The sequence below is a fragment of the Patiria miniata genome, unplaced genomic scaffold (genome assembly GCF_015706575.1).
Source record: "Patiria miniata isolate m_02_andy unplaced genomic scaffold, ASM1570657v1 HiC_scaffold_3, whole genome shotgun sequence".
Lineage (NCBI taxonomy): Eukaryota > Metazoa > Echinodermata > Asteroidea > Valvatida > Asterinidae > Patiria > Patiria miniata.
Window position 1 is genome coordinate 21,829,886 of NW_024037069.1, and position 16,887 is coordinate 21,846,772.

Here is a 16,887-nt window from a genome sequence, read left to right on the forward strand (position 1 = left end):
CATTTTTTTTTTATCAAAGCAATTATTGAATGAAACCTGACAGTGCTCTTTGTCTGGTACACTCGGCAATTAAGTTCACCTGTTATTCGTGAAATGTGAACGGAACCAAGAAAAAAGGCTACGGTCTTCCGGAAGTCGTTGGTCACTTCCGCCTTGATGTAGTCTAGTTAGCTTTCTCTTCAGGTATAATTTATTTGAACCATGGTGAACATGCGTTCATCACACCCCCCCCCCACCCCACCCAATGGTCAATATTTTTCTTGCAAATGTCAGCACACCAGGAGCCACGATTTTACAGGATGCTTTAGACTGTCATTCCCTAACAATACAGTAAGGTTTGTAGTGATAAATTTTGATCATTTCGTTTTGTGATGTTTGCAAATGTTGTATCTTCCCTTTAATGTATAAAGGCAACATGGGCGTCGAATTTTCCACGCACGGCCGGTGATTTCTCCTTTGTTTTGCTTCTGAGTTCTGGCATTTGCTCACCGGCCTCTGTGGCTGTCGCTTTGTCTACCAGCAAACAGACAGGAGGTCTCATTCAGAAAATCGTTAATTGAATAAAACAATTATACTTGCGACCGGATTTTGGGTGGATCTTTTTGACTGAAATCCCTCTCAGTATTAAAATACATGTTTTCGTGAAACTTGTTGAAACTTGTTGACACTAGAGGGCGCAATTCATGATGAAGAAACTTCTTCGAAACTGACGTTCACGACAATTAATGCAATTTCTTAATTGTAAGTTAACGTTTTATCCATGATTCACGTAGGTTTGATATTATGTAAAATTACCCTTTAACTATCCAAGCTTTACATGACCATGCTGGCTTTTCAAGTTTGTGGGAATGTGGCCAGCCAGCTCGCCAGGCCCTCTGAATTTTATGTACTTTGGTAGGCCTATCTAGTATCTATCATCAAGTATCATGTTAAAAATTTGATTCAAAAGTGTGAGACTATTGAGGGCGCTGTGCAATTTATTTTAAAAAGATTTGATTGGCATTTTGCTAAGGCTGCATCCGAATCAGTTGGCTAGAGCTAGGTCTAGGTCTGCGCCCATTGAAAATATGCGGGGACGCGCTGACAATAGACGTAGCCGTAGCTCTGGAAGCCCGTTTCGGACACGGCCTAATTTAGACCCTTCTTGTTTTAGACAGCCATTTTCATAGGTAAATTATATATGCGTGTTCAATGCCATCAAGTAGGGCCTACGTGTGCTCGCAGTGTGCAAAATCTAATGCGTGCATTAATTATTTAGGCTTAAAGGTAAAGTCCATCATTTGTAATTTTTGCATTTTTTTTCGTTGAATTGGAGCAACAAAAGTGCTCAAGATCTAAAGAAGGGTGCTGAACAACTAACCCGATGGTCAGCTTTAGCTGTATATTTTGAGAAAAACAATATTCTAGGATCTCGATTCAAATCGAAAGTTGCTGAATCATGTTTTGAATTTGGCCTGAATTCAGCATCCGAGACATGTTCTCACTAAGCCGATTGCAGCTACGCGATGTCGTGCACTGATCCGACGAATTATAGCGACCGTCGTGCCAATGCTTGCGCGTGCTTAACCGAATAACAACACGAACTACTAATTTGAATTTCCCACGGTGCTTCTTAAGAAGCACCTTTGGAAAGGCCTTCTTTTGTTGATTTCTTCAAAATGACAGCTTGCCAGAAAGAATAATTTCACAGGGAGTTTAGTTCCCTTACTATTTTTCAACCGTTGAGGAATAAAAACATGTTTTTATTCATCTATGATTCCTCCATGTTTCATTTTTTCAACCAAGTATGTTTTTCAACAATAATTACGCCAATAACTTTTTGGATAGCTGCAAATGATGGACTCTGGCTTTAAAATTTGTTCACACTTTATTTTAATGAATAAAAGGTACAGAGCAACCACTTACAGCATTTCAAAACTCCTTCACTCATGGTTGAAAGATGAACCATCTTTCAGACAACTTGAAATTTCTTTGTTTAGCCGAAACATTAAATTAAAATATATCTCTCTCCCTTTTATGTTTGTTTTTACAACAGTTGATGAACATGGATACTTCTACGTCCGGTTCATGCGGAGCAAGGTTTGCAAAGCTAGAGGACTATCTGTGCCACCAAAAACCTCCATGCAATGTAAGTTCAGCCATGTTTTTCTGCATCCTGCAGATTTCTTAATTGAGGAAGTTAGAATGAGATTTTGTTTCGCCCATAACAAAAGTTAAAACCTTTGCTAATTTGACATAATCTTATTTTTATATTTTGCATACAAAATTTACAATATTCCAGTGAATTAACCAGTAGCTGTCCAGCCTCAGATGAAATTCCACGTTGGTATAATTTTTTTGGTTGAAGGACGGCCAGGAATTCAATTCCACAGAATTGGAAAAGTCGTCTAGTTTGGTGCTGGGTGAGGGTGACCAGACCATAGCTTCAGACGAGAACGCTGTCATTGTGAGCACCGAGACTGACACAGTCACACTCCAGGAAGCTTTGGACGAGACGGAAGATGGGTTGCAGAAACAGGAACAAAGCGGACACAATGGTATGTTGTTCTGTTCAAAAGTGACTTTTGCAAATGACTGTCAATTTTCCAAAATGACTTTTGCCTCAAACAGTCTTTTTTTATTGAGATTTACTCTAGGTTCTTGTAATTTTAAATTAGTCATGTTAGTAGGCCTACTTTTGGAAGAAAATACGACTTGGCTTCAGGTGCTGCCGGTCATTATTTTACCCCTTAAGTTTCCTCATAATTGAAAACCCTGCCCTCTCTCTACAAAATTAAGGCTGCCGATATTCAATATGGTGTTTTAGCGAACTAAAAAATATAAAGTTACTTTTCCTGCTGGTAACAATTTTGGTAAGTTCTAAAACATAAAATTGTCTTTTCGTTAGATATGGAACAGGGTCCTAAATTACACGATTACTGTGTTAAAAATAATTCCCCTTCAGCGTTAACATCTTACAATTATTTTTTAGAAAAATCGCATATATACAGAAAATATCACTTTCATGCAGACAAAGTAAATCTACCGCCTCTCCTCCCTAAGGAAGCACAATTTTTTGTTTGTTTATATAATTTACAAACTGAAACAATTGTTGCAAGGCTGTCCTGATATGAAGTCCCAGACCTAGCAAGATTGTGAAATTCTTTCTGTACAGAAACCTTTTTTTTTGTGTACAGCACCTACATAATTATGTTATGTAATGGCAAAATGCAATATAATTCTTGATGCGAAAATCCATCTTACAAGATTTTACAGGATGAGTAAAAAAACGAAACCCAAATGTCGGGACTATTGTTTTAGTGAAGTTCTGCATGTAGCACTTTCAAAATCTAGGATATGAAAGCCCAATTCATAAACTTTGTTGTAGTACAAGAATCATTCAAATCACTCATGTACTTTTCAAGAAACGGAATTTTAAACACAACCACTGTTTTAAGGTTCTGTCCACGGATCACAAAAAGTTCAGGGTTCTTTCAGCAAAACGAAAACAAATCACATATGGATGTGTTTGAATTGTTTTCGTTTTGCTGAAAGAACGCACACCTTTTTTGAGATCTGTGGAGTGAACTGAACTTTAAAACGGTGGTTGTGTTTAAAATTCCGTAACTTGAAAAGTACATGAGTGATTTGAATGATTCTTATTCTAAAAGAACGCTTATGAATTGGGTTTTTATAGTCTAGATTTTCAAAGTGCTACATGAAGAACTTCACTAAAACAATAGTCTCGACATTTGGGTTTCATTTTTTTGGACTCACCCTGTATTGAAGATTTGTGTTGATTTTTTTAATTTGCTTTTCCAGCAGTTTTACCTGAGCCAGAGACAGAACTGGGGACCATTTTCATCTGCAAGGAGTGTAACAGATACACAGCCATCCTCGCAGATCTCAAGAAACACCTGCTGGAATTGCACAATATACCCCTGGACTCGGAAGGTGATATTTTACGCGTGCTGCCCCTTAATTCGCTGGTCAGAAGAAAAGATGTGGACAAAAACTCAGTGCCGAGAGAGAAGAGGAAAAGGGGGCGGCCAAAAAAATATCCCGGGAAAAACGTTGATATTCCTTTCACCAAGACTGGGCAAGTGATGCTGGAAGATTCAGAAGAACTTGCTGTTATGATGACAGCCACGACGGAAGAAAAATCAAACATTGGAAGTGGCGAAGGGGCACACCGTACAAAGAGGGGGCGACCGAGAAAGACAGAGGAACAGAGAGAACAAGAGAAGCAGATGATGATTGAGAGGATACAAAAGGAGTTGGAATGTGAGAGGAGTCAGACGTCAGAGGAGAAAATATGTCTGACCTGCGGAAGGGAATTTGCGAGGGCACGTCAACTCAAGAGCCATCGCTGCCAGGGTGGGGATCCCGAAAGCAAAAGCGACGCTGACGGTGAAGATGATGGTTTGGCCACACAAAACATAGAGAGTCTCTGCAATGGAGGGCCTGGAATGGATCTCCCTAACTTTGACCTTGGGAAAATACCCGAGAGGCTGGACTTAACTGAACGCACGATCCCACAGACCCTCAACGACAAGGCCTTACCGGACTTGCGGATCAACAAATCCCAAGCCCTGAAAGTTTACACCTGTCCTGTATGCAGGAAGGTCTACAAGACCAAGCCCAGCCTACTCGTACACTTGTCTACTCACACTAAGGAGAAACCCTTCAAGTGCAGCGAGTGTAGTTACAGCTCTTCTGTCAAGAGTAACTTGAAGATCCACATGAGGAAGCACACTAACGAACGGCTGCACTGCGACGTCTGCAACTACAGCTGCATCAGCAAAGGCAACTTGAAAAAACACAAGAGCACGCACGGCCCCAAGCAGACCCCTATTTACTGCAGGCTGTGCAGTCGTCGGGCCTACACGCACACTCACCTGCTACGCCACTTGGAGTCGGAGCACGACATCCAGTCTGATTCGATGGCTAAACGTTACTACGAGGAGCAGAAATTAAAATGTCGAGTTGGCCAACGGAATCTACTCTACCAGTGCCACGTCTGCAATCGTAAATTCAAAGACAGACGATCCCATGATGCACATGTGCTGTTGCATCGACCCACAAAGCCTTTCAAGTGTGCATTGTGCCCTTACGCGTCTGTCAGGTACGATGCCATTGAAGTGCATGCCAAGAGGCACTGGTTTATTTACACCTGCCATTTATGTCGCGCTAAAGTCTTGAGCGTTGAGCTCCTAAAAACTCATTTGCATACGCATGAAATTCCAGATGGTTCGAGCCAAGACGGCTTACTGGAGCAGAGCATCAGGACAAGTATGTACCAGACCGATCCCATAGAGAAAGAATTGGTGAATGAGCACAACAGAAGGAATGGACTTGCATTGGAAGGGAGGAACGAAAAGAGTCCTCACACAGAAAACTTTCAAGGAGACCAGGCGAATGACATGGGGAAGCAAACTGAATTCCTCAAGACGGAATACTTCAAAGTTCTGAGTACATCAGCCGTTGACTCGTCAGAATTGCAGGAAATCAGTGAAGCGTTCGCCAAGCTTAACTTCAAGAAATTAAGCTTGGACTTGCTCAGGGAGATTCATGCTTTATACGGCGACAACGAGTGTCCTGTCTGTGGTAAGCTATTCCGCTACCGTGCTCAGCTTAAAGTTCATGAGAAGACGCACGAAGATGAGAAAAACTTCAAGTGTAATCTTTGCCAATACTCGTCACACACCAAGCAAGGATTGAAGAGGCATGTGGATACGGTCCATGTCGGGACAAGGTTGAAGTGTCCGACATGTGACTTTGAGACCACAAGCAGCACCTACCTGTTGGCACATCGGAAGAAGCAGCACATGGACTCTGAGGTTTTTCAATGCACTCAGTGTGATATGTCTACGGCTAGCGAGAGAGAGATGAAAGATCACATAGCAGCTCATCATGCTGAGCTGCCCAAGTCAGAGCTGGAGAAGATCATGGGAAAACACATCCACATCCGTAGCCGATCTGGCAGTGTAGCGAGCCACCGGTGTAGGCTCTGTGGTGAAGTCTTCAGAAGGGTCTGCGATCTGCGTCGCCACCTCTGGTTCCACAGCGGCACCAACCCTTACAAGTGCCGGTTGTGCAGGTTTGTGGCTCGCACCGCGCAAAACCTGCAGATCCACATGCTCAAGCACTCAAATGCCCGGATGCATCTGTGCCACCACTGCGGCAAGATGTTCAAGATGAAGAGCGCCCTCAAGGCTCACTGCATGTCGCAGCACCCAGCAGACAAACTAGTCAGCTGTCCTCACTGCCAGTTCACGACCAACAACGAGAGCCTCTTGCAGCGCCACATGGGTGTCCACGTTAACCTGCCCTCCCAAACATTCCGCTGCTTCCAGTGTACACAGTATACAGACAGCAAAGACACCCTGCGAGAACATTACCAACAAGACCATCCAGACACTCCTTTTGAAGAGAGTCTTTCTTATGAAGTCCCGGAAGAGAAAATCACAACCCTCAACATCAGCATCAACCACAAGGACGGAGTCTTGCAGTACAAGTGCAGCCAGTGTGACGTTCTCCTCGTCAACAATGGTGAGTTGGGACAGCACCTACGTGACGTCCACGGCCTTGCGATCACCAGCATCGCTGAGGGGGAGGGAGGGGAGATGGACCCAGAGCAGCTTGCCACTGGGAATCTCACAGGCCAGGCAGACTTGAATGGTCTCACTCAGGAATCACACACTGTACAACTAGCCGATCATGCAGAGGATGAGAGCACCAGTGCTATGCAGTTACTTCAACATATCATCGATATACAGGTATGTACACTGCTCTCTTGGAATAGTGGGCGCTAAAGAAAGGGGCTTAAAAAAACGTTTGTCCATTGAAAATATTAGTATTCACCCTGACGGAAGATTTCAAAATCAGGAAAACTCAGGAAAGTAGAGATAAAGTGCCTTGCCAATGGACACAACTTATGGCCATCAGCTCGGTTCCAAGCCCTGACCCTTTCCTCATGAGTCATTAGACCCTAATCCCGTTGGGCTTCATTTATGAAACTTCTGAGCACAGAAATTTGTTAAAGGTAGAGTATATCATTTGCCGCTATCCAAACAGTAACTGATAAAATTATTGTTGAAAAGAATGCTTTGTTTAAAGATAGTAATAACACTCAAATCCCTGTGAAATTATTCTTTCTGGCATGCTGTCATTTCCAAAGATGCGTCTGAAGATGCATCTTTGGAAATTTTTTATTAGTAGTTCGTTTTTAATTCGGTGAAGCTGTAAATGGGTGCACGCAAGCGTTGACACGACGCACACGTGCGCGGTTGCTATGATTTGTTCGTTCAGTGCGTGACATCGCATAGCTGCAATCGGCTGAATGAAAACGTGCCTAGGATGCTTCAAACGAAAAAAAATGTACAAATGACATATGATATACTCTACTTTTATAATCACATTAAATATTCGCTGAGCAAATATAGTTTATCAGCCAAACCATGATGTTGCTTGTGAGTGGTTTTCGGCTAATTTATACTTGGCACGTAAATTTGCTAAGCCATATTTTCTGCGAAGTTATATAGAATTAGGCCAGGCCACACCCGCTCATGCCCAGTTAATAAGAGGTTTAATAACACTGATTTTTCAATTTTTATATTTTTTTTACAAAACAGAAAATAGCTGAAGCAGACAGAGCCATAGGTGACACCAACCAGGCACAGCCATACACTGCAGAAGATAACAATCAGGTATGTAAGTGCAAGATTTCTGGACTGTTAAAAATTCCTTTACTTTATAAAAACGTCATCTGTGGTAGATAGTCACCTCCTTCAACATAGGCAGAAAGTATGAATACGTTATCCTATAAATCTGGATTGAGATTTGAAATGTTTGAGATTTGGGGTTGTGATCGAGCTTTGAATCTCCAAATTACATGATTTTGTCCAGCATCAAATGATGTTTTGCCCCTAAACCTTCATTAACTTCCATCCAGAGTCAATCAGAATAAAGTACACATGATTACTTCCCCAAAAATATAAGGACCTTATATTTTTGGGGAAGTGATCAGGTGTACTTTATTCTGGTTGACAGTGGAAGGAAGTTAATGAAGGATTTACATTCGAGATTTTGGATATATTGTAAACAGGCTTTGGGCATCTGCATTACGTACACCATTTTACACCGAATTTCCAATCAGTAGTTTTGTTCTCCCTTATTTTTTGTCAGGGGAGTGAACATGACAGGATCCCAGAATCCATTACTGCAGTTAACTACTTGACTGCATCAGAGAACCTGACTGACACACATGGTGACGGTTACACCCATCAGAGTCAACCCAACCTACAAGTTATAGAGAGTTGTCAAGTGATTGGCCAGCCCATCCAGCATGATGGGTGAGTTATATCGATTGCTTTCTGTTTGCTTTTCTTATTTTTTTTCATTGGGATCTTTTACGAAAGAGCACGCTAACAAAATTGCACATCGCGAAATTTAAATTGAGACTGGTTATTTACGGTATGTAACATAGGGTGATAAAACACTGAGCTTAGAAACCTGAGGTATTTTTTTTTCAAAGTGCCCTGCCATTAATCTGCATTGTGGCCAATCAGTGTGTTGGTGGTTATGATGTCATGGAGCCAACCATGCAGTCACCTGGTCACTGTAAACAGGTTTCAGCCATGCACTCATTGTTGCATAATCCTAAGGCCCGTAAACTTTATAATTACTTTATCATCTGTGCAGGCATCAGTTTTGCTGGCCGAATGGAAATAATCTTTTTAAATAGTTTTTTTTGTTAATTGTCGCACAGCTTGCCCAGCCCGTCAGACAAGCAGGACTTGTTGGACTTTATTTCAATGTCACTGGTTTATGCGCTGCCTACGTTTTCGAATATGGGGCATTTCAAGTTTTCCACTGACTTTCCTCATGCAGCATTGCCAAGCCTCTTTGTTGATATATTCAAATTCCTTCTATTATCCATTGTAGCCCATTCATTTAACTGTCTTTGTTTTTCACGTATGTGTTTTGTCTGACTTCCCTGCAGGTCATCTGAGGACATTCCAGTTGCTGTCTTTGAGCAGGAGGTCGCGGACGGGGTCACGCTGGAGCCTGAGGGTCACATAACCTACATTCTGTCTGAGGAGCAGCAACCGTCTTGATTAATTTGGAAGCTTGACCATTGTGATATTCATCAGTATAAAGTAGAAAGATGTGTGTGCTTTATGACTCTGGCATGGGCGTGTCCTGATAATATTTTAGCATTGAGGAACTGGGAGTGGCTAGATCATGGAAGGGAGGGGCAGGGTGGGGCAGAGAGATAAACCCCACCCATTTGTTGAAATTAGTTTATCTGAAGTGCTAAATTGCCTGTTATTAAAATTTTGGCGAATTTTGGCCCACACATTTTAGTATGCAAACCCCTACATTTGTACTCCACTCCGTTTTGGTAATTTTATTCCGCTTTTTCAAAACATTTTGGATCCCCCTTTCACTGTCAAGTTGTGGATGATCTAATTCTTTTGAATGGACTGACATGAAATTTCCTACTTGAAGATCTGTAAAGACAGTCTCCTTTCATATATAGCAATGATGGCAAAGAAACACGGGGTGGGGAGGGCACAGACCTCTGAGCAGGAGGCTTGCCCTCTGTGACTCCCTCTTCCTTTGGAGCACTCCAATAGCAACTTGATTGTTCAAGTTTGGAGATAATGTGAAAACCTGATTTGCAGGCTCTTCCTAATTAGAAAACTCTTTCAAAATTGTGAATAGGTGATTCTGATTTAAGAACAATAAAATGTTGGAAGTTATCCAAACTTGGAAGTTATCCTGGAATATCCTCGTGTGTTATTGGTTATACATTGTGCTTATTAATACATTGGTTAATTTCAGAATAATAAATTTTGTATGAGGAAGGACAAGGAAATTGAGCAAGACCCACAAAGTATCACAAAGAGAACTCAGTACAGATAATTAGAGGTGGCACTTTCGGTGTTTCTAAAACTGACATGTTTTAGGATTATTATTTGGCTACACTTTTCTGGGAACAGTATGTAAACAGTCCATAAACTATATTTTATAAATTTCTAGAGAGAAAACTGAGGTTCTGTTTTCCGAGCACCCATTGTCCAGGCACTCTTTTTAGGTCAGCATAACTGAAAGTGTAAAATGTATTTTGTCGTACCCATTGGCGTTTTAGCCCCGCCCCTCCAATTTAGACCAGCATGCACGACATTTTTCCGTCACTTGAGGGCGCCCTTAAAACTTACGGCCGCAGTCCACGACGATCGTCTGCACATGCACATTTTCGCGGGGGATGGGTTTAAGTAAGCAGAATTTTTCCCTTTTTACCATCATAATTGTTAATTATTGTGTCTGATTATTGAAGATTCATAAATGCTTTGTAGCCTAAATATGACGAGATAATATCAGGTGGCCTACATGTATGATGTACTAGTACTAGTAGTTTGTTTTCCTGAGAGTGAGACTTTTTATTGGGCATGTTGGGAGCCTTGGCCCATGTTGGGGCGGGCGTTGGGCAACTGTCGGGGGGTTCACTTACTCTCACGGGTAATCCTTATCTTTAGTTTAGGACACCTCTATTTTTTACGAGTTCTGTTCAACTGACTTTTGCAGATGACTGTCCAGTACCAAAGTGCCTTTTGCAGGCTAAAGCAGTCTTTTTGCTTCAGATAAACTCATGTTAGTTGTAATTTTGAAAGCACTTTCAAAGAAAATGTGACTTTCCTACCTTTTTTAGCAGTTCGCCATCTTTCTTTTTTAGTTTATTTTCTGTTTGTCATCGTCGTCTTTTACCCCTTAATTTCCCTAAAAAAACTAAGCCCTGCCCTCTGTCCACAAATTAAACCTGCTGATATTCAAGAAGAAGTCATTGCCAACTGTTCAAATGTGTCGAGAAATATCAGAATGTCACTTTTATTTATCCTTGCAGCAAAGAATCAACTCAAAATGAGAATAAGATCAATTCGAACCAGATAAAAAGAGGTATTTTCGGTGCAACTCCAGGTGTGTACAACTGCTCCCCGACCAAAATGTATCTACTGTTGTTAACGTACACACACATGAAGCACGTCGTGCCTGGGTTATGGCCATATCACATGCGGGGAAAAAAAATCACATTCTGGGATCAGAACAGCCAATCACAAAGTGCCTTGATCATTTATGCTGAGTACGGCACCTAACAGCCATTAGAGGGGCCTAGTTATAGTTAGTTAAAGTTTACACTAAGACCCTTATTCTAAATTCATATTGCCTAGAGCCAGCTAATTCCCAATTTTGTTTCTTTTACAGACTGCACCACCAAACTTTAAAAACTTCACTCAACAATGGCGCTAACAAGAGAGATGTGCAGATGCCTACGGCATAACAGCAGCAGATGCAGCACCCTCAGAAAGAGTTTATTTACAAATGTGAATTTTGCCAATAACCAGGCCATACGATTGCCATGCAAACATGCCAGATATGCATCATCAGTGGCAAACTCTAACCCCGATACCATCTTCGTTGACGGCCGGTCGTTTCAAAGAGACGACATGACGACAGTCACTCCTAAGATTATATCCCGCGTGGGCCAAAACCTCCACAACCAAAAACACCACCCTTTGTGCCTCATCAAAGAACGCATCACCGACTTCTTCTATGGAGCCTATTTGAATCGCCGTGGCAACCCGTTGTTCTCCGTCTATGACAACATCTCGCCAGTGGTAACTATGCAGCAAAACTTTGACAGCCTCACTACTCCCAAGGATCACATCAGCAGACAAAAGGGAGATAACTATTACATAAACAGGTATCCATTAATTAAAAAAGCCAATATTTGGTTTGAAAAAAAAATTGTCGAGAACAGGATTTGAACCTTGGACAGCCAGAACACTGTTCCAGTTGAACAAAATTGGAACAAAGTAATAGTGAGTGTGCTGTCCTCATTCTTACAAAATCCTTTAATACAATTTGAAAGATTTTTTTCAAAATCTTGAAAGAGTGTTAACCCTCCTACAGTTTTAACAGTCACAGACAGTCAAAAATTCCATCCACTTCCACTGCCATGCCTTTTCTTTTACACAGGCTAGTCACAAATAGTCAGATCATATTTCATGAACGCACTCTGACTAGTCAAATTCAGTCAACAGACAAAAGCAGGAAACTGGTGGCACAGATATCTTATCAATCACCTACAGTCGAGCACAGGTGTATCAAGTTACATATACACTCACAGCCAGTCAATCTTGCTCTGTGTAGGCTCTTAACTGTTGAAAACAGTCACTTGATTGATAGTGACTGAAAGAACTGAAAGGACAGGAGGATTTAAAACGCAGATTTATTTTCCATTGGACGGTAAAATGTCCTCAGCCCCAAACACTGCCTTTTTCAAATTTTACCTGCCTTTTCCAGTACGATTTAAGTTGTGATCTCAAGTATTTTGTTCTCTTTTGTGTGATTATGTTTGCTTTAAGGGATTACATGCTTCGAGCACACACCTCGGCCCACGAGCATGAGTTGGTCAAGGCTGGTCTCGATGCCTTCTTGGTCACTGGCGATGTGTACCGCAGGGATGAGATCGACGCTAGTCACTACCCTGTCTTCCATCAGCTAGAAGCGGTCCGACTGTATACGCCGCACGAGGTTGGATAATTAATATTTGGTGTTCCAAACCCCGTTTTCACCTGTAGCTTAGTCTTCAGGCTCCAGTTTCGTGATTTTTTCCCTGTTGCAATAAAAACGACTCATTATTGGATCCATTTTCTGGTAATGAACACCCAATCATGATATTAACCCAAAGGTTTGTGTAAGTTCTGTTGGTTTCAAACAAATTAAACTTAAGGCTTGAAAAATATTGTCGAACTGAAGACAGAAGCCAAAGCTTGATAAAACTTGAAGGTTTGGAACACCTCCAGGAATTAAAGAGATTCTAGGAATTGGATTTATAATCTTCTATTATAAAATTCATGTGCAAAAGTATTCCTACAGCAGTGCAAAAGTGAACTGTCACTGAATGATACTTGGTGTGCAGTGATGTTCATCTTGTGAAAATAGTGAACCCCGAGCTCTCTCCTCTGGACTGTATCTCGCCCCCTCTTATCTTAATTCTTTTGGTTTTAATCAAGGGGCCCAGAACCAGCCTAGTAAACACTCACTTTGAGACAAAATATTCGGACATGCGGTTTTCAGGCTAAGGTGTTGATATATTCAGGTGATTGCCTGATACTCATTTCAGTTATTTGACAAGTGCGACGACAAGAACCTGAGACTGTTTGAGAGTTCACCGGGCTGTCGGACCGTGGAGAAGCAGGGTCAACACACACTGGAAGCTGTCAAGCTGGTTGAGTATGAACTCAAGAACACGCTGGTCAGCTGTATGAAGCATCTCTTCAGAGAAGGTGGGAATCCACAGACAATAAAGAAAAGAAGACAAACAGACCAATGAACCAGGAAGCGAAATTGACACAATTATATTACATAAAGCTGGTAAAATTGGCTTGAGATGGAGGACACTTCTGAAAAATCCAAATAAAGGAAATTGAATGGTTTTTAAAGCTAATTAAGGTAAATTTACTTTGATTTAAAATGTAAGAACTTTGGTTTTGTTCCTCCAGATCTGGAGAGTCGCTGGATAGAGGCAGAGTTTCCGTTTACTCACCCCTCCTGGGAGCTGGAGATCAAATTCCAAGGAGAGTGGTTGGAGGTTCTTGGCAGCGGGATTATGTCACACCAGCTGCTGGATTCAGGTGGGTCTACCTGTCTTTATTGTATTTAGTGGCTAAGCACAGGGAAATTTGTTGGACAGAAAAAAGGGTCTGCGGCTAAAGTGTTGGGTGATGTTTATTGCTATTCTGTGTTGATTTTTGGCCTAGCACACCCTCCAGAAAGAACGTTGCATCCCCACGCCACTTTTTTTCCACCATATATTATATCCATGAAGGTCAGTCATCACAAAAATGTGGAAAAGACATGGATCTGGGTCCGAGAGAAACATTTCCAATTTTGTTAGAAAATAATTTAAAAATGCATGCAACTTTCCATAGACTTTATACACCAACGCTCCTGCTGTCTGAATGGTCACAGACAAAAAAAAATTCATCTCCCCCTGCCATGCCTTTTACACAGGCTAGTCAGCAACAGTGTGATCATATTTCAAGCAAGCACTGTGACTAGTCAAATTCGGTCAACAGACAAAAGCAGGCAAGTGGTAGGCACAGCTGGCTTATCAATCACCCACAGTCAAAGCACAGCTGTATCAAGTTACATAAACAGTCACAGCCAGTCAATCCTGCTTTATGTTGGCTTTGGCTGGGAGCTCTGTACAGTCAATCAATTGATTTTGAATGAAAGAACAAATTTGCAAAGACTTGAATGCATGTTTGCATAGGAGGATTAATTTGCTGTGTGCAATATTGTTTGGTTAATAGTACATCTATGAAATAGGGCTTAGGATTCTTATTCTTATTCTTTATCTGGTCCTAGCACAGTACTGTGCTGGACATTTTAATTTATTGGGTCTTGGCTTGACCTGGAGGCCAGTCCCAAACAATCAAATAAAGTAGTCCAACTATCGTCAACTAGCCTGTATTTGAGGAAGTTTTTTTGAAATCTGGTTAACTGCCTTTCTGTGGATTGCTAACAGAAGGCTCCTCTATAGTTCCTTCACAGATCCTCAGAAGCTGATTGTTAAAACTTTGCTTCTGTTGTCTTGATTTCCTGAATGCAGCCGGAGCTGGTGACAAAATTGGCTATGCCTTTGGTGTAGGCCTGGAGCGTCTAGCCATGATACTCTATGACATCCCTGACATCAGGCTCTTCTGGAGTGAAGATGAAAGATTTCTGTCACAATTTAAAGTCCAGGACCCTACTAAAGTCAAATTTAAGGTTTGTGCACTTTTCACTTGATTCTGTTTAGTAAAAACCAAATTACATGTGGGTTTTTTTTGGTATAGTAACTATCAACGATTTGATTGGATCTGTCTTGGTTGAGATTAGAAGAGAAAGTGAACGAATTGTTTGATTCCTGTGAGTTTTCATTTAAACAAAAGCTAGACTTGATTTATCGGGGACAGACTGTTCTAAATTGTGGGCATAGACCAACCCTTCCTTCCTGCCTTCCTTCCTTGAAAGTGCAGCCTCATATGTACGAGGATAAACGCACTGCCAGAAACACCAGGGTGAACCCCTTCTCTTAGGTTTACGGGGTTCTTTCACGTGCTATACAACGCACGGGACCTACGGCTTTATGTCCCATCCAAAGAACAAAGCAATAATGGTTAAGTGTCTTGCTTAAGGACACAAGTGTCAAGACCAGGACTCGAACCCACACTCTGCTGATCAGAAAAACCAGAGTTCGAGTCCAGTGCTCTGAACCACTCGGCCATGACACTCCACTTTCAAGTGATGTTTTTTTTGTATAGTTACTGTCGATGATTTGATTGGACATGTCTCATTTGAGGTTAGCAGAGAAAGGGATGGAACTTGTTGAAGTCTGTGCCTTTGTCAATGATTTGATTGGAATTGTCTCACTTGAGATGAGCAGAGAAAGGAATCTTTGGTTTGTGTACATTAATCTCAGTGCAAGTGGCCAAGTTTGACCAAGTTACTGTGATCACCTCACCAAAAGTCATGAGACATAATGACGACAGACTTTATTTACATATGCGCTTTCTTATGGGAGCTTGGTGGCACTTGTCCCCACCTGGCTCCCATAGGAAACAGATCTCGACGCCATTTGGTCTCAGGTCTGTTGGTTGATTGACAGGCAAATAATCCAATGACTTTCCCTGTACTTTAATTATACTCAGCCCTTCAGCAAGTACCCGCCCCTCATTCAAGACCTGTCCTTCTGGTGTCCGGACGAGTACACATCAAATGACTTCTACGACCTAGTCCGGACCGTGGCCGGCGACCTCGTCGAGCAAGTCAGCCTGGTGGATGAGTTCCAGCATCCAAAGACGGAGCGGACCAGCAGGTACTTTAGATCTGATGTTTTCATGTTCGAGTGTTTAAACGAAAAAATGTTTAATGTTTAATGTTGAGTGCTCCTCCTTCATGTGACTAAACTTTCGCTGGGGCAGACACAAGCCTTTGTAATGTTTTGCCTGAATATTTAAGTAATTATGTGTGAAGGTTTTTGCTAAATATTTAAAATATGCATTTCCATCCTTAGGTGTTACCGCATCGTCTACCGTAGCATGGAGAAGACATTGACGAAGGAGGAGGCAGGAGACATGCACATTAGTATTGGGAGGACAGCCCAGGAGAGACTGGGATTAGAGATGAGGATGAAATGAGCGGGGATTATTCTTAAACCAAAATTCTGCAGTTCAGTGATGTAGTTGAGACCTATTGTTGAGACCTCATGCAGATGCTCGTATAACATCGGACTTCATTTGGTCCGTGAGTGAAGGCTTTAAATGCTTCCAGTCAGTTTACAAATCATTCAGCTTGCTTTAGTTAAGACTCTAAAATTATTATTTTATTGTGGTAATGGGTCCCTGTAAGATTCTGAAAGGTCTCCAGACAGTTTAGATTTGAAAAAAACTTATTATCACCTGATATAAAGAAAGTTTACTCAAATATCAGGCTTTCCTTCCACAAGTAATGAAAATGTAAAAGCTAGCTTTTGTAAACTTATTTTGTCTCGCAAAATTAAATACTTGATCAAAAACAAGGTTTCGAATGGTCTTGGAAAAGTCTTGACTACAACTGCTTGTTTTGAAAGTTTGTTTACTGTATCACATGTTGTTAAGGGCATCAGTTACTGAATCTGGGGAAAGAATGTACATGTAGTTTCCAGACGCCACTTTAGCGGTTGTGTACAAAGTCAATGGAGAGTGAAGTAAATTTTGTAAGTATACCTAACAAAATTGGAAGTGTTTTTCAGTCCCAGATTCATGTCTTTTCAACATTTTTGCAATGACTGACCTTTTTTTCACAGGGTTTTAG

The 16,887-nt window shown here is 41.4% G+C and overlaps 2 protein-coding genes across 5 annotated transcripts; both read left to right on the forward strand.

The window, feature by feature from the left end:
* Positions 1-646: 646 nt before the first annotated feature.
* On the forward strand, positions 647-9,763 carry LOC119737908 (zinc finger protein ZFAT-like). 3 transcript variants are annotated; one of them, XM_038212557.1, is made up of 7 exons: positions 647-741; positions 2,036-2,128; positions 2,348-2,537; positions 3,802-6,758; positions 7,614-7,688; positions 8,167-8,333; positions 8,984-9,763. In XM_038212557.1, exons 2-7 carry the CDS (start codon positions 2,039-2,041, stop codon positions 9,096-9,098), a joined length of 3,594 nt encoding a protein of 1,197 aa, XP_038068485.1. In that variant the 5' UTR covers positions 647-741; positions 2,036-2,038; the 3' UTR covers positions 9,099-9,763. The 3 variants fall into 3 exon arrangements, with proteins under 3 accessions (XP_038068485.1, XP_038068483.1, XP_038068484.1); XM_038212555.1 differs by lacking the exon at positions 647-741 and adding an exon at positions 1,177-1,266; XM_038212556.1 differs by lacking the exon at positions 647-741 and adding an exon at positions 1,177-1,266 and having other exon boundaries at positions 3,805-6,758.
* A 409-nt stretch (positions 9,764-10,172) lies between these two features.
* LOC119738300 (phenylalanine--tRNA ligase, mitochondrial-like) lies at positions 10,173-16,417 on the forward strand. 2 transcript variants are annotated; one of them, XM_038213143.1, is made up of 8 exons: positions 10,173-10,262; positions 11,248-11,746; positions 12,411-12,579; positions 13,172-13,334; positions 13,551-13,682; positions 14,663-14,820; positions 15,744-15,910; positions 16,109-16,417. In XM_038213143.1, the coding sequence occupies exons 2-8, from the start codon at positions 11,283-11,285 to the stop codon at positions 16,230-16,232; spliced, it is 1,377 nt and encodes a 458-aa protein (XP_038069071.1). In that variant the 5' UTR covers positions 10,173-10,262; positions 11,248-11,282; the 3' UTR covers positions 16,233-16,417. The 2 variants fall into 2 exon arrangements, with proteins under 2 accessions (XP_038069071.1, XP_038069072.1); XM_038213144.1 differs by lacking the exon at positions 10,173-10,262 and adding an exon at positions 10,870-10,962.
* The last annotated feature ends 470 nt before the right edge of the window (positions 16,418-16,887 follow it).